Genomic DNA, 26,693 nt, shown 5'->3' with positions numbered 1-26,693 from the left:
GCAACATACTACATTGCCAAAGGGTATTATGGTGAGTCTAAGGCTAGGTCTAAAATGTATACAATGACCAATACAATGCATTTTGTAAAAAGTTGTGCAGATTTAGTTTTTTGTCTGATGGTTGTGTGTGATTTGTCCTACACTTTTTGGTCCTGATCAAAACAAAGAGAAAATGAATGCTGTCCATATTGGCCTACACATTCAAGAATCACTTCGCTTTGAATCACACTGTTGATGCAATAGAAACCCCTACTGATTGGGCTGGTACTGTTTTATAATCTAACAGAGAAACAGAAGACAGCTTAAACCTCAGCAACATGACTAACGACTGGAGAGGAGCCTGAGGTTGATTAACTCGGTGAATGACTACTACTTCATTCCATTTTCAACATACTGTATCCATCTTTACTGCTCTGTCCATTACATGGGTTTTACAATGAGTTGTAAAGGGAACTTTTCTATATGCTCTTGAGCAAGGCACTTATCCAGAGCGACTTACAGGAGCATTTAGGGTTAAGAGCTTCTGCCAAATGTCTAAAATATAAATAGGACTTCAATTTCACTGCACACGTCTGCCCACAACGGATAGTGGACCAATGAATCGAGCTGTTTGAGACAAACAAAAAAAATCCTGTATCACCTGTTCATATTGTCATTTTCAATTTTTTCCGTGTCTATCAAAAGACATTTAAACATACCCTAATAACAGTTCATTATAATTCCAATGTGTGGCAATTAGATTTATTCATCCCTTATCCTCCCTGTTTGACTTATGGTTTTCAAACTACATGTCTGGGTGGGAGGGAGGGATCGATGACAGAAGAACAAGGGATATGACAATTACAATTTTTATGGAAGGCCATCATGAGGGTGAGGTGCTGCGCTGGTGCAGTAGGGCTGCTATACTGTACTTCTATCAAACTCTACAGTCAATGAAAGAAACCAACCTATAATACTTTTCCTCTAAACACTTACCATCAAGATGATGAATGATATTCTCCCAAATTAGCCACTAGTACTGTTAAATTCCAGTGTTTCAGCTAGTTAGAGTATGGTGCTGTATTTCTTTTATACTTGTTGGTCAGTATCCAGTACTGTATCTGTGTGATGTCAATGTCACATTCAACTCCACACACACACACACACAAAGGACACGTACACAGATCGATAGTTTCATATAAAACACAATGATTTGAGTATACTCTTCAGCACTGGTCAATAAAGCATACAGCAAGTGTGTGTAACAATGGTTAAATGACATCAAAATGACAGTCACATTTGAGGACCTGTCCAATGTGAAGATTAGATTGGCTTCCATGACCACCTGTCCAGACATCTGTATGACCTTGACTGTTTCTTACTGTGGATCCATAATATGTAACTGTGTGTATTCATAAGGTGACTGGGGTCAAGGTGTGGTCTCATGTTTCTGCTCCCCGGCTGTGTATGGCTGTGCTTGGAGGACCAGGCTGGGTCGGAGCTATCCCATCAGGCTGTGCTGGTGGGTCTGACAAGAGAAGAAGAAACTACATGAGCAGGAGCGTTCCAGTTTCATGAAGTTAGTGACCAGCGTTGGTCACCGCCTTTTAAAAAGTGGGTGGCATTATGGGGATAAAAATTGTCCGACTTGCACCTACATGTCAACTGCATGAACTTTATAAAATCCATGTGATCAAAGGCCATTGCTTGCATTGTGGAAGACACTATAGTCAATTAAGGTGTTTTTGCTTGACCACGCGAACATGACCAAAGCTGTGACTGAAACAGGGACCAACTTTGCTGAGATTTAAAAGACACAGTGGATACAAATGAATGTGATATTTGAAACCTTTTTAACCAATGAATTATACAAATGTTTTCAGTTTGTGAGTGTGTGATACAGGGGGTAGAGACAAGTTTATTTTGACCTTATTAAGAAAAACTTTAATAAAACAATGGCAGCTATGTTGATTTGGGGCTTGCTGTTGGAAAACCACAACAATGTCCAACTTTTGGCTGTGGCAGATACACCTCCCCAAACTTCAATCGTCAACTTCCGTCTGCAGTTGTCTGCATTACTAAGTCAACATACAGTGCATTCGGAAAGTATTCAGACCCCTTCTCCCTATTATGTTACAGCCTTTATTCTAAAATCAATTAAAACACATTTTCTTAAAATCTCCAAACAATACCCCATAATGACAAAGCAAAAACAGGTTTTTAGAAATTGTAGCACATTTTTTACAAATAAAACACAGAAATACCTTATTTACATAAGTATTCTGAACCTTTGCTATGAGACTCAAAATTGAGCTCTGGTACATTCTGTTTCCATTGACCATACCTGAGATGTTTTTACAACTTGGAGTTCACCTGTGGTAAATTGAATTGTTTGGACATGATTTGGAAAGGCTGTCTATATAACGTCCAGTTAACAGTGCATGTCAAAGCAAAAACCAAGCCATGAGGTCGAAGGAATTGTCCGTAGAGCTCCGAGATAGGATTGTGTCGAAGCACATATCTGGGGGAAGGGTTCCAAAACATTTCTGCAGCATTAAATGTCCCCAAGAACACAGTGGCCTCCATCATTCTTAAAAATGGAAGAAGTTTGAAACCACCAAGACTCTTCGTAGAGCTGGTCACCCAGCCAAACTGAGCAATCGGGGGAGAAGGGCCTTGGTCAGGGAGGTGACCAAGAACCCGATGGTCACTGACAGAGCTCCACAGTTATTCTGTGGAGATGGGAGAAACTTCCAGAAGGACAACAATCTCTGCAGCACTCCACCAATCAGGCCTTTATGATAGAGTGTCCTTATGGAAGCAACTCCTCAGTAAAAGGCACATGACAGCCCGCTTGGAGTTTGCCAAAAGGTACCCAAAGGACTCTCAGACCATGAGAAACTAGATTCTCTGGTCTGATGAAACCAAGATTGAACTCTGGCCTAAATGCCAAGTCTGGAGGAAACCTGGCACCATCCCTACAGTGAAGCATGGTGGTGGCAGCATCATGCGGTGGAGATGTTTTTCAGCAGTAGGGACTGGGAGGTTAGTCAGGCTTGAGGGAAAGATGAACGGAGCAAAATACAGAGAGATCGTTGATGAAAACGTGCTCCAGAGCGCTCAGGATCTCAGACCTTTAACAGGACAATGACCCTAAGCACACAGCCAAGACAACGCAGGAGTGGCTTCAGGACAAGTCTCTGAATAGCCTTGCGTGGCCCAGCCATAGCCCGGACTTTAACCCGATCGAACATCTCTGGAGAGACCTGAAAATAGCTGTGTAGCGATGCTCCCCATCCAACCTGACAGAGCTTGAGAGGATCTTCAGAGAAGAATGGGAGAAACTCCCAAATACAGGTGTGCCAAGCTTGTAGCGTCATACCCAAGAAGACTCAAGGCTGTAATCACTGCTTCAACAAAGTACAGAGTAAAGGGTCTGAACACTTATGTAAATGTAATTTTTTTAAATGTATTCTACATTTGCAAAAACGTATAAAAACCTGCTTTTAACTTTGTCATAATGGGGTATTGTGTGTAGATTGAGGGGGGGGGACAATTTAATAGATTTTAGAATATGGCTGTAACGTAACAAAATTTAGAAAAAGTCAAGGGGTCTGAATACTTTCCGAATGCACTGTAAACACCCTCAATATGTACAAATTGTATGGGTACATTTTCTAGAGGTAAGGGGCAGTGTGGGGTGAAGGTACTCACACATGCCGTTGGGAGCTCCAGAGTGTCGGGGGGCCATGGTGAGAGAGTTTCCCCCAGTAGGCATCATCTGGCTGGGCATGGACTGGCCTAAAGGAGAGGTGAGAGATGGATGTTAAATATTTACCATGACATTCGCACACACATTGTGCGTGTGAGTACAGACCTGTGTGTTGTTGTGGAGTGTATGGTGCTTGCTGCTCTCTCTGCTGTAGAATCTTCATCTCTGCATGTTTCAGCTGCTCAGAGTGGAAACTCTGTCGCTCTGACAACAGCTGCTGACGCTGTTGCTCCAACTACACACACAGTGAGAGAGGGCCAGGGAAAGAGGGACACACAAACATTACAAGGAACCATTATGAAATACCCAAATGAATGTTTAGTAGCTTCCCAAACTAGATCCCAATTGGCTAGATGTAGATCTGTATACTCACAGCCTCTTTCTCTCGGTCCATGATGGTCTCCAGCTCCTCAAAATGTCTCAGTTTGATCTCCAGCTTCTTCATCTGAGTCTCCACCAGCAGAGCCACCAGAGACTTGATCTTCCTCTCCTCTACCGCTGCTAGGTGCTAGAGAGAGAATTACTCTATTTGCTGTACACAAAATACAACACATTTATTTCCATGACAGACTGACCAGGTAAATCCAGGTGAAAGCAATGATCCCTTATTGATGGCACTTGTTAAATCAAGTGCCTTTGAATGGGTCATGGTAGTAGGTACCAGGCACACCGTTTTGTGTCAAGAACTGCAACACTGCTGGGTTTTTCACACTCAACAGTTTCCAATGTGTATTAAGAATAGTCCACCACCCAAAGGAAAACCAGCCAACTTGACAACTGTGGGAAGCATTAGAGTCAACATGGGCCAACATCCCTGTGAATGCTTTGGACACCTTGTACAGTCCATGCCCAACGAATTCATGCTGTTCTGAGGGCAAAAGAGGGTGGGGTGTAACTCAATATTAGGAAGGTGTTCCTGTTGTTTGGGATACTCAGTGTGTGAGTTATTTGATAACTTAGTTTCAACTTAAAAAAAAAATATGTTCACAAAAACGGGGAGAGAGAGTGTGGTTGATTGGCTAGGTCCTAAGTTATGGCTGTAGTGACAGGCCAATAGAAAGAAAAAAGTGGGGGAAAGGCCAGTTTAATGGACAGAAGACAGGGATTGGCTAATGGGTGGGGTAAGTGAGCAGCGATGGGGTGGTTTGAGGGTTGTGGGCGGGGCTTACCTTGGCCTTAGTAGCAGCGGCGCCTAGAGCAGCAGCTGCTGCCGTGGTAACGGTCCCATCTACCAACTCCAGCTCTGCTAGTCTCCTCCCTTCATCCCGCTCTACTTCCCTCCATCGCCCCGCAATCTCATCCTTCTCCCCTCGGTCTAAAAGAGAGGAGATAATCTATAACTTACATCATCACACACCATCTTGTCTGTAAAAATAGAAATTAGACACACACACACCTGTCTCGCAGTTCCCTCCGCTATCGCCGTCTCTCTCCTCTGTGACTGTCATTTCAGCATTCTCTCTCTTAACTCGTTCTCCCTCTACTGATCTCTCCCCTCCACTGGGCTCTAGAACCGTCTGTCTATCCGCCTGGAACACACACAATCATCACCCACTGACAATCAGATTCTCAGAAACACCAGAGTGTAAATTCCTGTCTCACTTCTTCTGACCCCACAGGTCACTTCCGGTCTCACCTGCAGAGGCTGCTGGGAGCCAGACTCCATCTTCTCACCATCCATCACATCTACAGGGAAGGAGAGGGAGGGATAGTTTATTTAACCTTTATTTAACTAGGCAAGTCAGTTAAGAACAAATTCTTATTTACAATGACGGCCTAGAGAGAGAGAAAGTGTGATGGAAAGATTCTCTACTGCAGTGTTAGAGGGTTGAGGAGTGTGTGTAATATATACACAGTACCAGTCAAAAGTTTGGACACACCTACTCATGCAAGGTTTTTTTCTTTATTTTTACTATTTTCTACATTGCACAATAAGAGTGAAGATATCAACACTATTAAGTAACACATTAGGAATCATGTAGTAACCAAAAATGTTTAAACAAGTCAAAATGTATTTGATATTCTTCAAAGTAGCCACCCTTTGCACACTCTTGGCATTCTCTCAACCAGCTTCATGAGGTAGTCACCTAGAATACATTTCAATTAACAGGTGTGCCTCGTTGAAAGTTAATTTGTGGAATTTATTTCCTTCTTAGTGCATTTGAGCCAATCAGTTGTGTTGTGACAAGGTAGGGGTGGTATACAGAAGACAGCCCTATTTGGTAAAAGTCCATATCTTGGCAAGAACAGCTCAAATAAGCAAAGAGAAACAACAGTCCATCATTACTCTAAGACATGAAGGTCAGTCAATCCAGAAAATGTGTGCAGTCGCAAAAACCATCAAGCGCTATGATGAAACTGGCTCTCATGAGGACCGCCATAAGAAAGGAAGACCCAGAGTTACCTCTGCTGCAGAGGATAAGTTCATTAGAGTTACCAGCCTCAGATTGCAGCCCAAACAAATGCTACACAAAGTTCAAGTAACAGACACATCAACAGTTCAGAGGAGACTGCGTGAATCAGGCCTTCATGGTCAAATTGCTGCAAAGAAACCACTACTAAAGGACACCAATAAGAAGAAGAGACTTGCTTGGGCCAAGAAACACAAGCAATGAACATTAGACCTGGTGGAAATCTGTCCTTTGGTCTGATCAGTCCAAATTTGAGATTTTTGGTTCCAACTGCTGGACTTTGTGAGACACAGAGTAGGTGAACGGATGATCTCCACATGTGTGGTTCCCACCGTAAAACATGGAGGTGTGATGGTGCTTTGCTGGTGACACTGTCAGTGATTTATTTAGAATTCAAGGCACACTTAACCAGCATGGCTACCACAGCATTCTGCAGCGATACGCCATCCCATCTGGATTGCGCTTAGTGGGACTATCATTTGTTTTTCAACAGGACAATGCCCCAACACACCTCCAGGCTGTGTAAGGACTATTTGACCAAGAAGGAGAGTGATGGAGTGCCGCATCAGATGACCTGGCCTCCACAATCACCCAACCTCAACCCAATTGAGATGGTTTGGGATGAGTTGGACCACAGAGTGAAGGAAAAGCAGCCAACAAGTGCTCAGCATATGTGGGAACTCCTTCAAGACTGTTGGAAAAGCATTCCAGGTGAAGCTGGTTGAGAGAATGCCAAGAGTGTGCAAAGCTGTCATCAAGGCAAAGGGTGGCTACTTGAAGAGTCTCAAATATATTTGATTTGTTTAACACTTTTTTGGCTACTACATGATTCCATGTGGGTTATTTCATAGTTTTGATGTCTTCACTATTATTCTACAATGTAGAAAATAATCAAATTAAGAAAAACCCTTCAATGAGTTGGTGTCCCCAAACTTTTGACTGGTACTCTATAGCTGCCGTGTTTCAGACTCCTACCTGCCTTCTCAGCCTCATTGAGTGCAGGGAACTCCAGAACCTTGTCAGCTTCCTCACGCACACGACAAAACTCCTCTACAGAGAGACAGAGACCGGGTTAACACAAACGCACTCTCGCTCTCTCTCTCTCTCACACACACACACACACGCATGCACGCACCCAAAGCAGCCTTGGCGGCGGCGGAGGCAACTCGGGGATCAACCACGGACGCCAAGAACGCCACGGTGCTCATCACTGGATTCTCTGATTGGCTGAAAGGAACGGGCTGGTAGGCCAATGGGCCAAGAGAGGAGGCGGAGTCCTCCAGATATGGGTCTTCTATTGGTAGGCGCAGGAAGTGGAGGATGCACTCGTCCTGGGTACGAGACCCCACGTGTTCTGACACCTTGTTCCAGTCATCTCTATAGACCTCTAACGCCTGGGATGGAGGGGGAGAGAGAGATAGGGGTGGAAAATAAAGAAAGAGGAGAATAAGAGAGAGATAGGCATGAGGGAGAAAGAAGGTTATTGGCCAGATAACATTTTTGTTGGTACTTATACTTGTATTAGTTTTCAAGCATAGGTTTACAGTACAGCAATTCATCACAGTTGTTGTTATGTTGCTACCATGCTGTTGCCATGTGTTGCTGCCTTGCTATGTTGTCGTCTTAGGTCTCTATGTAGTGTTGCGTTGTCTCTCTTGTCGTGATGGGTGTTTTGTCCTATATTTATATTGTATTTATTTTTAATCCCAGGCCCCCGTCCCCGCTGGAGGCCTTTTGGTAGGCCGTCATTGTAAATAAGAATTTGTTCTTAACCGACTTGCCTAGTTAAATAAATAATAAAATAGAGGTAGTGGAAACAACTTTATCAGCATCATCATTATTGTCCAGCTCCTCAACTACCCTGAGTCAGTCCATACCCGTTTCCAACCATTGCGGAGTATCAGTACTGTGTCTGTGCAGTCAACTAGTAGAATTAGTGTTTGTGAAGTAAATATGGTGGTTCTCATTAAGGTTCTGCTCTTCTGAGATACAGGCAAGTACACAGCAAACCAAATAACTCTACAATTAAACAACTAAAGGAAATACAATATTAAAAAAATAAATCAAATGATCATATGGTTAGTTGCTTTGAGACTAATGAGTTGTCTACAGGAGCTGTTCCCATCTTATTTCACATACATGTTTGCAGTTTAAGTTTATGGGTGATCTTTTCCATTAAATACATTTCTTTCACTCTACAAGTCCATTCTTCCATAGTAGGAATGTCCTTATTTAACCTCTAGGGGGTGTGGGACGCTACCGTCCCACCTGGCCAACATCCAGTGAAATTGCAAAGCGCCAAATTCAAAAACAGAAATACTCACTATAAAAATTCATGAATCATACAAGTGTTACACATCGGTTTAAAGATGAACTTCTTGTTAATCCAACCACGGCGTCAGATTTCAAAAAGACATTACGGCGAAAGCAAACCATGCGATTAGCTGAGAACAGCGCCCAGCAGACAAACCATTACAAACAGTAACCAGCCAAGTAGAGGAGTAACAAAAGTCAGAAATAGCGATAAAATGTATGACTTACCTTTGATGATCTTCATATGGTTACACTCCCAAGACTCCATGTTATACAATAAATGTTCGTTTTGTTCGATAAAGTCCCTCTTTATATTCAAAAACCTCCGTTTTGTTGGTGCGTTTTGTTCAGTAATCCATTGGGACAAAGCGCGGTCACAGCATCAAAAAGTACCATAAAAGTTTGTAGAAACATGTCAAACGATGTTTATAATCAATCCTCAGGTTGTTTTTGTCATAAATAAATCAAGCAATCATATTTCAACTGGACAATAGCTTCGTCAATAGAAAAGGAAAAACAAGAAAGGCCCGCTACCGGTCATGCGCAGGACTCATGTCTGGAAATTGCCACTGTCCTCTCATTGAAAGTGGTGTTTCGCCCTAATTTTTCTGAGTAAAAGCCTGAAACAATGCCTAAAGACTGGCCACATGTAGTGGAAGCCATAGGGATCATGAACTGCGTCATACGTCTTTGTATGGTGGATAGGCTTTCAATGGAAAAACAGACATTTCAAAATAATAGCACTTCCTAGATGGATTTTCCTCAGGTTTTCACCTGCCATATCAGTTCTGTTATACTCACAGACATTATTTTAACAGTTTTGGAAACTTTAGAGTGTTTTCTATTATATGCATATCCTAGCTTCTGGGCCTGAGTAGCAGGCAGTTTACTTTGGGCACGCTTTTCATCCAAAATTCCGAATGCTGCCCCCTACCCTAGTGAGGTTTAACCAATGTGCTGTAATACATTTCTTTGAAGCAGACAGGAGTATATTTAATAGGTTCTGAAATAGGTTCAGGGATAACTAACTAAGTATGGCACTTGTTGGGTTCTTTGCCAGGAAACATTTAAATACATTGTTTACAGAGACCAAAACATCATTCCAGAATTTCATTATTCTATGACAAGACCAAAAAATTATGTAGGTAGACAATTCCCCACATTTTCTCCAGCATTCATTGATTGTTTCTGGTCTTCACCATTCTGTCTGGAGTTAGAACGTACCTACTAATGATATTCCATTCATACTCTTTCCATATGAATGAGTGTGTAATAATAATAATAATATTCAATGTTCTCAGATTCCCATTTGCACTTAGTTTGCATAGTATTGTTCTATGTCATGACAGCAATAGATTGTTATAGCTGTGTTATTTGTTTACTACCAGTTGTCCTTTTCTGAGTATTGATTAGGTGTTTTTCTATGGGTGGTGTATAGACTTGGTGTACAAATGAAGTAATGATCACCTTTGAAAACCTGAATCTAGTGATAATGGGGCGAAGTCAGTAAGATATACAATACCAGTGAGGGGTGATGAGCCATAGGCTGATGGAGACTGTGTTGTACTTCCTCCTAATTTGGAGCAGATGATTGGACTACAGGTTCTTACTGTCGATCTTCTTTCCCAGAAAAGGTCTTACTGCTGTTGCGTATTGAACACCATAGATTTTTACTATTTTCGAGCCATCTAGATTCAGATTAATGTTTTATCCAAGTAATCATTAGTTGCGATTGTGTGACCCAGTAGTACCACGTAAAGTTTGGTAACCCTAGGCCACCTGATTCCTTGGCAGTTGGAGTGTTTTGTACCTCACCCTCTGTTTTTTACATTGCCAAAGAAACATTAAAATTAGACGGTCAAATTGTTGAAAAATGGATTCTGGGACCAGAATAGGTTGTGTTTGAAATGGGAAAATATCTTTCTGATATGATAGTGTTGTAGTACTCGAGTCCAGGAGTCAGACTTGACCCGGAATCAAGTCACAATTTTTGAGACTCGACCAGTGATGACTCCGACTAGTGACTTGACTACATCACTGAGTAGAGGGAAGATAAACAGAGATGATTGTCTCACCTCCAACAGTAGGAGGGTCTCCTGTTCTGTCCAATCCCTTCCTGAACTGGCTCCTTTACTCTTGGGGTGTTTTCTGGCATACAGGTCTGTTCTGAGGCCAAAGTTCTGAGAGTCTGAGGGCTTCTCTACACTTCTCTCAGGGAAGAATAACATCTGCTGGGAGGACGACACCTGGAGGGGGAGATGGAGAAGGATGGATGGAGGGGTAGAGATGGAGAAGGATGGATGGAGGGGGAGAGAGAGATGGATGGGGAGAGAGGGAAAGATTTGAGAGGATCAAAACAAGAATACAGGCTGTGTGTGTGTGTGTGTGTGTGTGTGTGTGTGTGTGTGTGTGTGTGTATATATATATATATACATATACACACACATACATACATACATACATACATATATATTTTTTTTAAAATTTGCTTTTTACCTTTATTTAACTAGGCAAGTCAGTTAAGAACAAATTCTTATTTACAATGACGGCCTACCCCGGCAAAACCCGGACGACGCTAGCCCAATTGTGCGCTGCCTTTTGGGACTCCCAATCACGGATGTGATACAGCCTGGATTCGAACCACGGACTGTAGTGACGCCTCTTGCACGGAGATGCAGTGCCTTAGACCGCTGCGCCACTTAGGAGCCAAAAAACATAAGTGTGTGTGTTACCTGTAGTGGTCTGTGCTGCAGCGGGGCCAGTCCTGAGGGTGTATCAGCCAGTGTGTTGAAGTGAGGGGTGGGAGGGGGTCCCATAGGGAGAGGTCTGCTTTCTGCATCCACCTGGTAGTTCACTAACCCCCACTGCTCCAACAACGCATGAACCCTACACACAGTTACAATACACACAGTTACAATAAACACTGTTACACAACACACACACAGTAAGTGGTGGTTTAAACTTCATAGCACACCTCATGACGGCGCAGACGTCTCCTGTCAGGTTCCGTCTGCAGGAGGTGGAGCTGAGGTACTCCTGGGGGTTCAGCCGGTACGAGTCAATCATGAAGTTACGATATGCCAGGTATCTACACACACACACACACACACACACACACACACATTGTGCTGATTTATTGATTATGTCTCTGAAGGGGTACAATCATGTCTGAAGAAAACAGCAGGGGTCCAAGCACTGAACCCTGAGCAACACCTGAAATGGTTACTCACATCTCTGGAGATTTGGACTTGTTCTGTCCGTTAAAGAACTCTGGAAGAGCTCGTTTCTCGATCTGGTGAATACTGGAACATATACGCACAGTTTGGTTTAAAACAGACAACCCTCATTTTGAATATATGTGCGTGTGTCTGAGAGGGTGACGTGTGTGTACTCACCAGTTATAGTTGAACCAGGCGGTGTAGGACGGGACGATGATGTGGTGAGTTTGTTCTGTGATGTTGTCTTCTCCATCTGACAGACGCAGCCCCTCTCTGCCCTCCTCATCCTCCTGCACGCACACACATAATTGGTATATCGGTGTGTAGGGTACAGCCACACTAAATTCCTCATCAAAATTAGATAATTCAATAAAATTTTAGCAGTTCTAATTGTATTGTTACCCTTCCACCAGGAAGCAGAGAGTCATCCTCAATTTCATCTGAAGAAAAGAGTGGGACGAGTGGAGAATGAGTTATAACCACACACACACACACACACACACACACACACACACACACACACACACACACACACACACACACACACGCTCTCTCTCTCTCTCTCTCTCTCACTCACCCAGGTCAGTCATCATCCCTCCTTTGACAGGAGTGTTCTCACTGTCCTTCTTTGGGTTCACTGCAGACAGAGACACAACAAGTAAACATATGTCTGTGTGTGTGTCTGTGTGTGTGTGTGTGTGTGTGTGTGTGTATGTGTACACGTGTACCATTCTTAGGCAGTATAATTTCTTCCATATTAGGGACAGGTGTTGGATCCTCCATATCTTTAGTCAGATCCTCCTCTACTTCTTCCTCTTCCTCCTTTGGCCCACGCCTCTTAAACCCACCACTAGGGAGAGAAGGCAGGGTTATAGAGAGAGGGCCAATAGGTAGAGAATAGGGGTTAAAAGGAACAAATATGAAAGATTGAGCTAGGGGTGGAAGAAGAGACAGAAACCTCACCTCTTCTTTCCTCCTTTCTTTTTGCCATCGGAAGGAGGAGGAGAGGGGGAGCGTCTTCTCTTCTTCACTGGAGTAAACTTACGGTCCTGATGGAGGAAGAGAGGGAGGGAGGGGGGAGAGACAAGTGATGATAGATATACCAACTAAGAAAGTGCTCACACAGGCCTGTTAAAAAAAGACAGAGGGAGAGCAACACACACACCACAAGCACACAACTAGCCCAGAGCCACAGGATCTCACACATACACACCTGTTGGTCTGTGACATGGACTCTCCGGCGGAGGATGAGAGGAACGTTTCTGTCATCTACCAGGTAGTCTTCTTCGTTCATCCACTCATTATACACCTCTGTATCCAACACCCAGCCTGCGTGCACCTGTACACACACACGCGTATTCATCACTTGTGAGAAATAGTCATAGAACTCTGTGTGTGTGTGTGTGTGTGTGTCTTACCCTCCAAGGTCTGTGTGTATGTGGAGGTTCCTGCACCTCTCCCTCTACGTCACTGGAGGAGAGCCAGCTATCGTAGCTACAGGAAACAAACAGTCATACACATGATTATGGAGGGTGTGTGTGCGTGTGTTAGGGTTGAAAATGTTTCCGCTATTTTACAAAATGTTCCATCCTGAGAATAAATCACTTTTCTCACATGTAACCCAGTATTTTCCACCAAAACCGGAAGTGTCATTCAAAAGCATTATAAGGCATATAAATAGGCATATGTCTGGATTTGATTTGTATTTTTTAGGGATCCCCATTAGCTGTTGCCATGCACACAGCAGCTACTCTTCCTGGGGGCCAAACACATTAAGGCACTTACATTACGTATAAAACAGTATAGCATATAACATTATTACACCACTACATATCCACAATACAAAATGTTTATACCACCATACAACAATATCACAATGTGTGCATATGCATGCATCTGTACCTTTGCGTGTGTCTCTTCACAGTCCCCGTTGTTCTATAAGGTGTATTTTTACCTGTTTTTAAAATCTGATTCTACTGCTTGCATCAGTTACCTGATGTGGAATAGAGTTCCATGTAGTCATGGCTCTATGTAGTACTGTGCGCCTCCCATAGTCTGTTCTGGACTTGGGGACTGTGAAGAGACGTGTGGCATGTCTTGTGGGGTATGCATGGCTGCCCTGTTCGGAGCCAACTGCAATATTCCTGCAAAGTCCCTCTTTGTGGCACCTGACCAGACTCTGAACAGTAGTCCAGGAGCAACAAAACTAGGGCTTGTAGAACCTGCCTTGTTGATAGTGTTGTTAAGAATGCAGAGTAGCGCTTTATTATGGACAGACTTCTCCCCATCTTAGCTAATGTTGTATCTATGTTTTGACCATGACAGTTTACAATCCAGGGTTAGAGCTTTGATCGGAAATTCAAGCCTGATGCTACCTGAGCCATACATTAAATACATTTTATGAGCCATACATTAAATACATTTTATGAGCCCTATACTAAAAGGCATTTAATGACCCCAAGCCCACATGATTGTGCCATTATCCAATACATCTATGATATAAGCTACTGCACATTACGCACAACAGAAAAACATAAAAGCCCATAGATGTACCTAGATATATGCTCTCTTGGGTAAATAAGTTAAACTAGCTCCAGTAGGCTAATCTTTTTGACTGTGGACTGTATTATATGGACTGGAATTGTTCAAACCATGATAAAGCAGGGAGAGAACATGCGATTCTGGTGCAGCACATGCGGCCTACAAAGTTACAAGTATAGGCTAGCGAATTTGATTTTAATATTTGAGTAATTAGTAGGCTGACGCATATATACCTTTGATAACGTTTCCCCATGTCATTAGCCTACCTCCTATTTCTTTCTCTATTGTTGCTTCATTCCTTCCTCCATTTCAACAGTTAAATGAAATAAGTTTGGTTGTCCTCATCTTCATCATTCTAATGACATCCTTGAATAATATAGGACTAGAATTAGATGCAGAAGGCTTTCACTTCTCTTCAGGAAGATGGAATGGTTGTGTGTCTGAATAAATAACTTCTACAGCCTACCAGCATAGCGCTTCACTCTTCTTTCAAACTACCTGTGAGTTCTATTGGCTGCTGTATAAAACATTCAGCAAACAAGAGCTTCCATCCCTCTTCAAATAGTCTATTGGTATAAGAAATTATGTCCAGCAAGGTATTGTAGGTAGCTTTTCCTGCATGGGATTCCAAGAGCTGAGTTTTTTTAAGGTGAGAGGCCAGCAGAGCACGGGTGCGTGCGTATTGCGCAAGAGACAGAGGCTATAAGTTCGAAGCTTATTATGCATAACCAATCATTAACTAGCTAAATATAAGGCTAATACTGCATGGAATGTATAACCTGAAAGAGGTAGTATAGGACATTGAGATTGAGATATATATATATCTAGAACAGGATGATCTATTTTGGATGCAATTTGATTGGAGTTGATAGAAAGACAGAGTGCTCGCGCATGCATTGATTTAAAGCAACGATATTCGAGTGAGGCTGTTTTAAAACTCTGCAGCTGTAATTAAAAAATTATAATCTTTACAATTAAAATATAAGGTTGCCCCCGAAAGCCATGCTTTTCCTATAAATAATTGATTATAGTTTACCAGTTTCTCAGTTATTTAACCCCGGAAAAGGGAGTGGTATTGGCGGTAAATCCTGGTAAATCTCGGTAACTGGGTTCCCACCATTCAACCCTAGTGTGTGTGTTTGTGTGTGTGTTACCTGTCAGGGTGCCTGCCCCAGTGCACCAACACATAGTTGTCCTTCCGCATGACAGGGCGCACCCACTCCCAATCTGGAAATAAGGATACACAAACACACACCAACGGTCAAAAACTAAGAACAGAACTCGCAAAAATACTTAAACTGTGAATATGACCCACAAAGATCCTATTAAATGAGTTACAATATGCAATTGTATGCGATGACCCCACACACACACACTGACCTTGGTCTGTGACAGCTGGACGGGGGTAGATGTGGTGAGAGGCTTGGATTCTGTCCTCAGTCAACGAACCCTGAGACAGACAAAGAACTACATTACCCATCAGCTGAGACAGAGAACTACATTACCCATCAGCCGAGACAGAGAACTACATTACCCATCAGCCGAGACAGAACTACATTACCCATCAGCTGAGACAGAACTACATTACCCATCAGCTGAGACAGAACTACATCACCCATCAGCTGAGACAAAGAACTCTTTGCCCATCAGCTGAGACAAAGAACTACGCTTCCCAACAGCCCAAGAGAGAAAACCACAGCCCCCATGGCAAAATTACATAAATCTTCCTTCCTCCCCTTGCTCTCCATCCATCTTCCCTTCTTGCTGCCCTCCCTCCCTCCCTCCCTCCCTCACCTGGTGTTTGGTGATGATGTCAGCCAGTCTGCTGTTCAGGTTCTGATCCACCTCCTGGTCCACATACACGACGGGCCTCGACAGACAGCTATTCTGGACCAGGGTCTTCTCCAGAGTAGTAAACATCTCTACGTTACGGTCCGTCCTGGAGGAGTTCTGTAGGTCAAACCTTCTCCTGGGGGAGGAAGAGTACCCATGCAGGTTACCAAGCAGGCCCCGAAACAGGACGTTGCCAAAGGTGTCACTCACCAGCCCTGTCAGAGGGAGGAGATAGGAGACAGGAGATGGGGGCTAGGAGGTAAGTGATAGGGTATAAGATTTGTCACTCACCAACCCTGATCAGTCTTGAACTTGTAGGCAGTGCCAAGGATATGGCAAAGCCCGCCTCCTGGGCGCAGGTCCAGGAAGCACTGAGACTAGAGAGGAGCACACACACAAAAATACCAATAATGGGGCCGGAGGAGATGGCTGCTGTTTTATGGGCTCCTAACCAATTGTTCTATTTTGTGTGTTTTTTTTCACGTTATTTGTAACTTATTTTGTACATAATGTTTCTGCCATAGTCTCTTATGACCGAAAAGAGCTTCTGTTCATCAGAACAGTGATTACTCCCCTCGTACTGGACAAAGATTTTTTCTTGAATAAGTTGGACGCGAAGGATTTACTCCAGATACCCGAACAAGGCCCAAATCCCCGTCATTCGTGTGAAGAGAAGACGCAGATACAGGGGACGCAGGTCCGGGTGCCTTGTGAGAATTTGTCGGCGAGTGTCCTATTGGCCAACGTACAATAATTGGAGAATAAACTGAAGGAGCTCCGTTCAAGACTATCCTACCAACGGGACATTAAAAACTGTAATTTCTTATGTTTCACCGAGTCGTGGCTGAACGACGACATGGATAACATACAGCTGGCTGAGTTTTCTGTGTATCGGCAAGACAGAACAGCTGCCTCCGGTAAGACAAGGCGTGGCGGTCTGTGTCTATTTGTAAATAACAGCTGGTGCACAAAATCTAATATCAAGGAAGCCTTTAGTTTTTGCCCGCCTAAGGTAAAGTATCTTATGATAAGCTGTAGACCACACTATTTACCAAGAGAGTTTTCATTTGTATTTTGTGTAAATGTCTATTTACCACCACAAACTAATGCTGGCACTAAGACCACACTCAACAAGCTGTATAAAGCCATAAGCAAAAAATAAAAAGCTCATCCAGAGGCAGCGCTCCGAGTGGCCGGGGACTTTAATGCAGGGAAACATAAATCTGTTTTACCTCATTTCTACCAGCATGTTACATGTGCAACAAGAGAAAAATTAAACTCTAGACCTCCTATACTCCACACACAAAGACGCGTACAAAGCTCTCCTCCGCCCTCCAATTGGCAAATCTGACCATAATTCTATCTTCCTGATTCCTGCTTCAAAGCAAAAATTAAAGCAGGAAGCACCAGTGACGCGCTCAATACGGAAGTGGTCAGATGACGCAGATGCTAAGCTACAGGACTGTTTTGCTAGCACAGTCTGGAATATGTTAATCCGATGGCATTGAGTAGTATACCACATCAGTCACCAGCTTCATCAATAATGTTGTCCCCACAAGTACATACTAGAGGTCGACTGATTATGATTTTAAAGCCAATACCGATTATTGGACGGCCAAAAAAAGCCGATACGGATTAATCGGACGAGATATTATATATATATATATATATATATCTATATCTCTCTAAAATAATGACAATTACAACAATACTGAATGAACAATAACTTAATATAATACATAAATAAAATCAATTTAGTCTCAAATAAATAACAAAACATGTTCAATTTGGATTAAATAATGCAAAAAAACAGTGTTGGAGAAGAAAGTAAATGTGCAATATGTGCCATGTCAAAAAGCTAACATTTAAGTTCCTTGCTCAGAACATATGAAAGCTGGTGGTTCAATATTCCCAATATTCCCAGTTAAGAAGTTTTAGGTTGTAGTTATTATAGGAATTATGACGCGTCGACCATTTCTCTCAATACCATTTGTATTTCATATACCTTTGACTATCGGATGTTCTAATAGGCACTTTAGTATTGCAAGCCTAATCTCGGGAGTTCATAGGCTTGAAGTCATAAACAGCACAGTGAATCAAGCATTGCTAAAAACTGCTGGCAAACACAGTAAAGTGCTGTTTGAATAAATCCTTACGAGCCTGCTGCTGCCTACCACCGCTCAGTCAGACTGCTCTATCAAATCATAGACTTAATTATAATAAACACACAGAAATTCAAGGCTTTGGTCATTAATATGGTCAAATCCGGAAACTATAATTTAGAAAAAACCAAACGTTTATTCTTTCAGTGAAATACGTAACCGTTCCATAATTTATCGAACGGGTGGCAACACAAAGACTAAATATTGCTGTTACAATGCACAACCTTCAATGTTATGTCATAATTATGTAAAATTCTGGCAAACTAATTACAGTCTTTGTTAGGAAGAAATGGTCTTCACACCGTTGGCAACGAGCCAAGCGACAAAAACTGTTGCATATACCCTGACTCTGCTTGCACTGAATGCAAGAGAAGTGACACAATTTCCCTAGTTAAAAGTGTTATAAAAATTTTAGCAGGCAATATTAACTAAATATGCAGGTTTAGGCATTGATGTTTATGGTTAGGTACATTTGTGCAACGATTGTGCTTTTGTTAAATCATCACCCTTTTGGCGAAATTGAAGTAGGCTGTGATTCGATGATAAATTAACAAGCACCGCTTTGATTATATGCAACGCAAGACAAGCTAGTTAACCTAGTAATATCATCAACCATGTGTAGTTCGTGATTGTGAAGATTGATTGTTTTTAATAAGTTGAATGTTAGCTAGCAACTTACCTTGGCTCCTTGCAGCCACAAGGTCCTTTTGATGCTGCACTCGCGTAGCAGGTGGTCAGCCTGCCACGTCTCCTCGTGGATTGCAATGTAATCAGCCATAACCGGCGTCCAAAAAAGGCGATTACCAATTGTTATGAAAACTTGAAAATCGGCCATGCCGATTAAATCGGTCGACCTCTAGTACATACCCCAACCAGAGCCATGGATTACAGACAACATACGCACCGAGATAACGGGTAGAGCTGCCGCTTCAAGGAGAAGTACTCTAACCCGGACGCTTATAAGAAATCCCGCTATGCCCTCAGACGAACCATCAAACAAGCAAAGCGTAAATACAGGACAAAGATCGAATCCTACTACACCGGCTCCGACGTTCGTCGGATGTGGCAGGGCTTGCAAACTATTACAGACTACAAAGGGAAGCTCAGCCGCGAGCTGCCCAGTGACACAAGCCTACCAGACAAGCTAAATGACTTCTATAGGCGCTTCGAGTCAAGCAACACTGAAGCATGCATGAGAGTACCAGCTGTTCCGGACGACTGTGTGATCACGCTCGCCGTAGCCGATGTGAGCAAGACCTTTAAACAGATCAACATTCGCAGGGCTAGACGGATTACCAGGACGTGCACGCCGAGCATGCACTGACCAACTGGCAAGTGTCTTCACTGGCATTTTCAACCTGTCCAAGTCTGTATAACCTACATGTTTCAAGCAGAACACCATAGTCCCTGTGCCCAAGAACACTAAGGTAACCTGCCTAAATGACTACCGACCCGTAGCACTCACATCTGTAGCCACGAACTGCTTTGAAAGGCTAGTCATGGCTCACATCAACACCGTAATCCCAGAAACCTTAGAGACACTCCAATTTGCATACTGCCCCAAAAGATCCACAGATGACGAAATCTCGATTGCACTCCACACTACCCTTTCCCACCTGGCAAAAGGAACACCTACGTGAGAATGCTGTTCATTGACTACAGCTCAGCATTCAACACCATAGTGCCCTCAAAGCTTATCACTAAGCTAAGGATCCTGGGACTAAACACCTCCCGCTGCAACTGGATCCTGGACTTCCTGATGGGCCGCTCCCAGGTGGTAAGGGTAGGCAACAGCACATCTGCCACGCTGATCCTCAACAGGGGGGCTCCTCGGGGGTGCGTGCTTAGTCCCCTCCTGCACTCAACGTTCACCCATGACTGCGTGGCCAAGCCCGACTCCAACACCATCATTAAGTTTTCTGACGACACAACGGTGGTAGGTATGATCACCGACAACAATGAGACAGCCTATAGGGATGTCAGATAACTGGAAGTGCGGTGCCATGACAACAACCTCTCCCTCAACGTGATCAAGACAAAGGAGATGATCGTGGACTACAGGAAAAGGAGGGCCGAGCACGCCCCCTTCTCATCGACGGGGCTGCAGTGGAGCAGGTTGAGAGCTTCAAGTTCCTTGGTGTCCACATCACCAACAAACTATCATGGTCCAAACACACCAAGACATTCGTGAAGAGGGCACGACAATGCCCAGTCCCCCTCAGGAGACTGAAAAGATTTGGCATGGGTCCTCAGATCCTCCAAAGGTTCTACAGCTGCACCATCGAGAGCATCCTGACTGGTTGCATCACCGCCTGGTATGGCAACTGCTCGGCAAGGCACAACAGAGGGTAGTGCGTATGGCCCAGTACATCACTGGGGCCAAGATTCCTGCCATCCAGGACCTCTATACCAGGCGGTGTCAAAGGAAGGCCCTAAAAATTGCCAAAGGCTCCAGCCACCCTAGTCATAGACTGTTCTCTCTGCTACTGCACGGCAAGCGGTACCAGAGTGCCAAGTCTAGGTCCAGAAGGCTTCTGAACAGCTTCTACCCTTTAGCCATAAGACTGCTGAACAGATAATCAAATGGCTACCCGGAGTATTTGCATTGACCCCCCCATCCCCTTTTTTATGCTGCTGCTACTCGCTGTTTAATATCTAGGCATAGTCAATTTACTCCTACCGACATGTACATATTACCTCAATTACCTCAACTAACCTGTACCCCAGCACATTGACTCGGTACCAGTACCCCCTGTATATAGTCTCGTTATTGTTTTTTTATTGTTGCTCTTTTATTTTTTTACTTTGGTTTATTTAGTAAATATTTTCTTTCTTAACTCTTATTTTTCTTAAAACTGCATTGTTGGTTAAGGGCTTGTAAGTAAGCATTTCACGGTAAGATCTACACCTGTTTTATTCGGCGCATGTGACAAATAAAATAAGATTTGAAACCCAAACATGGGTGGTTTCCGCCAGCTGGTAATTGCAGGCTTTTGGCCGCTAAAATAAATTTAAAGACAAATTAAATCATAGCCGGCCAAATTGCCCAGGGCTGCCTATCATACATCCCGATTTCACGCTTCAGCACCATTCTCTCACTATTATACTCTGCCTTGCATGCATCCGTCTGCTGCTGAAGAGAGAAAGAGCGCTAGAGAGGAGCCTTGGGCTACTGTTTATTGCGAGGATGTAGGCCTTTTGCACTGAAGTAAAACGAAAGTTAGTGCATGCCTATAGTGAAAAGTCTACAAGGGGAATGTCCTCTGTATGGACAAGTTTTAATATTGTATTGGACATATTATTATTGGACAGATGAGAAGAACGTTGGCGTGGCCAAATGCAGGCTACTGTGCAACTAGCTATTCAGGTAGGATACAATTTTGGAACTTTAATTAATTACATTTTTAATAAATTTTTCATATTTATAATTATTTGTTTTATCATTATTGTATATCATTGTATGCCTATTTATTAATCTAAACCAGTTCTTTAAATAAGCAAAAACGTGTTTTGTTTGATTCTGTTGAGAAATTGTCACTTGCTAACTTAAGTCCGATCTGTCTTTTTAATTGTGTTCTCCGTATTTAGTTTAAGGTTCTAAGTAGGCCTGTTGTAAAATAAATATCATTAGACTACTGCTGTCATTTGTTGGGTACAGTAGGCACTAGCCTTTCTTGGTAATTGCTGCAATATAGAGTAAGTAGCCTGTTCAAAAATGTGTGAAGTTTTAAACCAGTTCGCAAGTGTTTTGTTTCATTCTGTTCCAACTGTAATGTTGTGTTTGCCACAATATAATATCCTACTCGTATTTTCCCTACAAGCAATGGCTTGACTTACTTTGATATGACGTGATCTTCCTGTCTGGGTTGGTGCACCCCCTTGGGTTGTGCCGTGGCGGAGATCTTTGTGGGCTATACTCGGCCTTGTCTCAGGATGGTAAGTTGGTGGTTGAAGATATCCCTCTAGTGGTGTGGGGGCTGTGCTTTGGCAAAGTGGGTGGGGTTATATCCTGCCTGTTTGGCCCTGTCCGGGGTTATCGTTGGACGGGGCCACAGTGTCTCCCGACCCCTCCTGTCTCAGTATTTATGCTGCAGTAGTTTATGTGTCAGGGGGCTAGGGTCAGTCTGTTATAGCTGGAGTATTTCTCCTGTCTTATCCGGTGTCCTGTGTGAATTTAAGTATGCTCTCTCTAATTCTCTCTCTCGCGGAGGACCTGAGCCCTAGGACCATGCCTCAGGACTACCTGGCCTGATGACTCCTTGCTGTCCCCAGTCCACCTGGCCATGCTGCTGCTCCAGTTTAAACTGTTCTGCCTGCGGCTATGGAACCCTGACCTGTTCACCGGACGTGCTACCTGTCCCAGACCTGCTGTTTTCAACTCTCGAGAGACAACAGGAGCGGTAGAGATACTCTGAATGATCGGCTATGAAAAGCCAACTGACATATACTCCTGATGGGCTGACCTGTGGCACCCTCGACAACCACTGTGATTATTATTATTATTTGAACCTGCTGGTCATCTTTGAACATTTGAACATCTTGGCCATGTTCTGTTGTAATCTCCACCCGGCACAGCCAGAAGAGGACGGCCACCCCTCATAGCCTTGTTCCTCTCTAGGTTTCTTCCTAGGTTCTGGCCTATCTAGGGAGTTTTTCCAAGCCCCCCTGCTTCTACACCTGCATTGCTTGCTGTTTGGGGTTTTAGGCTGGGTTTCTGTACAGCACTTTGAGATATCAGCTGATGTAAGAAGGGCTTTATAAATAAATTTGATATACAGTCGAAGTCGGAAGTTTACATACACTTAGGTAGGAGTCATTAAAACTCGTTTTTCAACCACTCCACAAATGTATTGTTAACAAACAATAGTTTTGGCAAGTCGGTTAGGACATCTACTTTGTGCATGACAAGTAATTTTTCCAACAATTGTTTACAAACAGATTATTTCACTGTATCACAAATCCAGTGGGTCAGAAGTTAACATGCACTGAGTTGACTGTGCCTTTAAACAGCTTGGACAATTCCAGAAAATGATGTGATGGCTTTAGAAGCTTCTGATAGGCTAATTGACATCATTTGAGTCAATTGGAGGTGTACCTGTGGATGCATTTCAAGGCCTACCTTCAAACTCAGTGCCTCTTTGCTTGACATCATGGGAAAATCTAAAGAAAATCAGCCAAGACCCCAGAAAAAATAAATTGTAGACCTCAACAAGTCTGGTTCATCCTTGGGAGCAATTTCCAAACACCTGAAGGTACCACGTTCATCTGTACAAACAATAGTAAGCAAGTATAAACACCATGGGACCAAGCAGCCATCATACCGCTCAGGAAGGAGACGCGTTATGTCTCCTAGAGATGAACGTACTTTGGTGCGTAAAGTGCAAATCAATCCCAGAACAACAGCGAAGGACCTTGTGAAGATGCTGGAGGAAAAAGGTACTATGCATCTATAGCCACAGTAAAACGAGTCCTATATCGACCTAACCTGAAAGGCCGCTCAGCAAGGAAGAAGCCACTGCTCCAAAACCACCATAAAAAAACCGAAGAACACCATCCCAAACATGAAGCACGGGGGTGGCAGCATCACGTTGTGGGGGTGCTTTGCTGCAGGAGGGACTGGTGCACTTCACAAAATAGATGGCATCATGAGGCAGGAAAATTGTGTGGATATATTGAAGCAACATCTCAAGACATCAGTCAGGAAGTTAAAGCTTGGTCGCAAATGGGTCTTCCAAATGGACAACGACCCCAAGCATACTTCCAAAATTGTGGCAAAATGGCTTAAGGACAACAAAGTCAAGGTATTGGAGTGGCCATCACAAAGCCCTGACATCAATCCTATAGAAAATCTGTGGGCAGAACTGAAAAAGCGTGTGGGAGCAAGGAAGCCTACAAACCTGACTCAGTTACACCAGCTCTGTCAGGAGGAATGGGCCAAAATTCACCCAACTTATTGTGGGAAGCTTGTGGAAGGCTACCTGAAAAGTTTGCCCCAAGTTAAACAATTTAAAGGCAATGCTACCAAATACTAATTGAGTGCATGTAAACTTCTGACCCACTGAGAATGTTATGAATGAAATAAAAGCTGAAATCAATTATTCTCTCTACTATTATTCTGACATATCACATTCTTAAAATAAAGTGGTAATCCTAACTAACCTAAGACAGGGAATTTTTACTAGGATTAAATGTCAGGAATTGTGAAAAACTGAGTTTAAATGTAGTTGGCTAAGGTGTATGTAAACTTCCGACTTCAACTTTACCCTAATAAAGTTCGGAATCTTTTGTGAAGGTTTGTGGTGTGTCTTTTTGCCCATTATACTGCAGGCCTATGATATGAAGGCTGTATGCACTTGTGCTCCAACTGCCTCCGACAGTTGAACTTGATGTGAGGAAGAATGTTTTGTCTACCAGAGTCAGTCCTATAATCTAACAATATAATGATTCATTTAAAAAAATTCTGATTAAAAAAAATAGGAATTAGCCTCCTGTACGCCAATATCTGTATAGCAGATGCAGTAGCCTATCTGACAAGGATAAAGAAATGCATTTTGGTGTTGTAGCATGCCACCGGCATCTCTCTCTCTGGGGCTAGGCCGAAGCTTCTCTTAGTTTATATTTATTTTTAAATAAATAATAAAGATAAAATGAAGACAGTGGACACCTAAGCCTATAGACATATGCATGCAATGCCCTGATGCATTTAGGTCTCAAATCGCTGTGAGGTGGACAATTATTGTTTTAGCAAAGTAAAAACCAATAGGCTAAAGTTTTGCACATGCTACACATCGAAACAGAAGGAATATTTGTTTGTTTTTTTATATTATAGGCTGTTTTTAAGGCCACGTCAATATGGCTCATTTAGCCAATATCCCCTGTTTATTGATGGAAAATGTAATCGTTTGAAGAGGCAGCCTTGAAAATGTTCATCTTGTCTTTCGTGTCATAAATAATCCTTGGTTCCTGCCTGTGCTTGGTAAATATATGAGGGGGCGACATGAAGCCATCCTTAGGACCATCTGGCCGAACGCCCAGAATATGTTCTATAAGTTAAGATAGGATACGATTCCAGACACATGCAGGAACCATCCCTATGAACCATGCCTATGTAACTTGTCTGTTTAAGCAGTATATAACAGATCTAATGGGACTGCCCCGAGGGAGCTAACTTCAGACCAGTACTTTATGCATCTAAGTTTGACTGTGACCTCTCCAGCTTGCTGTAAATAAAGAGTGATTCATTTAAGATTGACTTCAGGTGTCCCTGGTGGTAATTTCCACGACACATACAATGCATATGTCCGGTAAATTAAAATCTTCCAGGGTCACTTGTCCTTACAGAAACCCTAGTGTGTTTGTGTACTCACCGGTAGTTTGGTGTGTGTGCGGATTTCGGCCCGTCTGCCGAACACTTCCTCCTGGAACTGAAGCAGCTGAAGGGTGAGGGAGGCTAGAGCCTGGCAGGATGGAGAGTCTGCCTGCACATACTTCGCACACAAACACACCATCAGTAATGCAGAAGGACATCTGGTATAGCTTGAGCATCTTGCTACATCGTACAGTCCACAGCAGTCACTACTCTAGGAAATACGGAGCACAAAACTAGCTATATAGTGTTTTATCGGAGTAGGTCACAGTTAAACTTAGCAGCTGCAAACATACATACCTAGCAAGCTAATTACAATGTTACTGTTTTCAGATTATAAACAGTTGCTATTGTACAGGGGTGGGGTCAATTCAGGCAGTACACTGGAATTCGAATTTGGTTTACTTTATGAATTGAAATTGATCGCGACCCTGCTAATGTAACGCAGTTAGCTAGCTAACGTTAGCTGCTAGCTTACTTGCTTGCAATCTTGCTAGTTAGTTAGTAGTAGCTTCCAACCTCGGGCAGTTAGCTAGCTAGCTAAGGCATACAGCAAATGTATTTAATAACTTACTTTAGTTAGCTAGTTAAGTAGCGAGAGATTGCTAAGCTAGTTAGCAGTATTCATCTTGTCAACAATAGTTAGCCGCTATGATAACTAGCCCTTGGTTACCAATGTAAATACTTAGCCGCTACGCTAGTGTTAGCTCACGCACCTTTTTGTAGTGCTTCCCGATCCACTGTCGCACCGTCTCGAGCTGAACCAGGGTGTCGTGGCTCTCCCAGTACCTCGCGGACGGACTCCCGTCTTTTTTCCGTTGTGCTGTGGTGGTATGTGGACTCTGGCTGGTCCCGGGAGTCCCGATGTTGGGTCCCCCAGACGTTGTCGCCATAATAACGGGTGGAAAACTAGCCCGCTCAAGAGCTGTAGCTGTAAATCAGCAGGGTTGCCAGGGGTAGCCAAAATGTCTTGCAAAATAACCACTTAAAACCCGCCCTCAAGGCCTGAAAACTTGGCCAAAAAATATTTTTCGCAACAAGAGACGAGTTGCCACATTTATCCAATAGGTGTTTCCATTATAACAATCTAAATACAAC

At 43.1% G+C, this 26,693-nt stretch overlaps 1 protein-coding gene across 1 annotated transcript; it reads right to left on the bottom strand.

The window, feature by feature from the left end:
• Positions 1–1,166: 1,166 nt before the first annotated feature.
• Positions 1,167–26,563, bottom strand: LOC115173900 (SWI/SNF complex subunit SMARCC1). Its single transcript, XM_029732399.1, has 26 exons — positions 26,312–26,563; positions 25,597–25,716; positions 16,359–16,444; positions 16,029–16,203; positions 15,615–15,684; positions 15,389–15,461; positions 13,112–13,187; positions 12,907–13,032; positions 12,657–12,742; positions 12,422–12,543; positions 12,271–12,330; positions 12,096–12,133; positions 11,871–11,983; positions 11,706–11,777; positions 11,450–11,563; positions 11,208–11,361; positions 10,551–10,721; positions 7,298–7,556; positions 7,138–7,212; positions 5,388–5,437; positions 5,148–5,280; positions 4,921–5,066; positions 4,125–4,259; positions 3,857–3,986; positions 3,694–3,780; positions 1,167–1,507 (listed from the first exon to the last, which is right to left on the bottom strand). Exons 1-26 carry the CDS (start codon positions 26,486–26,488, stop codon positions 1,422–1,424), a joined length of 2,934 nt encoding a protein of 977 aa, XP_029588259.1. The 5' UTR covers positions 26,489–26,563; the 3' UTR covers positions 1,167–1,421.
• Positions 26,564–26,693: the final 130 nt, after the last annotated feature.

The sequence above is a fragment of the Salmo trutta genome, chromosome 34 (genome assembly GCF_901001165.1).
Source record: "Salmo trutta chromosome 34, fSalTru1.1, whole genome shotgun sequence".
Taxonomy (NCBI): domain Eukaryota; kingdom Metazoa; phylum Chordata; class Actinopteri; order Salmoniformes; family Salmonidae; genus Salmo; species Salmo trutta.
The sequence above is the reverse complement of the archived record's forward strand: the minus strand, read 5'-3'. Positions and strand labels throughout refer to the sequence as shown.

Excerpts from the sequence above, each read along its gene's own strand:
- LOC115173900 (XM_029732399.1), bottom strand. The coding sequence starts at position 26,488 with ATGGCGACAACGTCTGGGGGACCCAACATCGGGACTCCCGGGACCAGC. Across the intron at positions 10,722-11,207 it reads TGCAGCACAGACCACTACAG|GTGTCGTCCTCCCAGCAGAT; the intron begins GTAACACACACA and ends CTCCCCCTCCAG. Across the intron at positions 7,213-7,297 it reads CGCCGCCAAGGCTGCTTTGG|AGGAGTTTTGTCGTGTGCGT; the intron begins GTGCGTGCATGC and ends GTCTCTCTGTAG.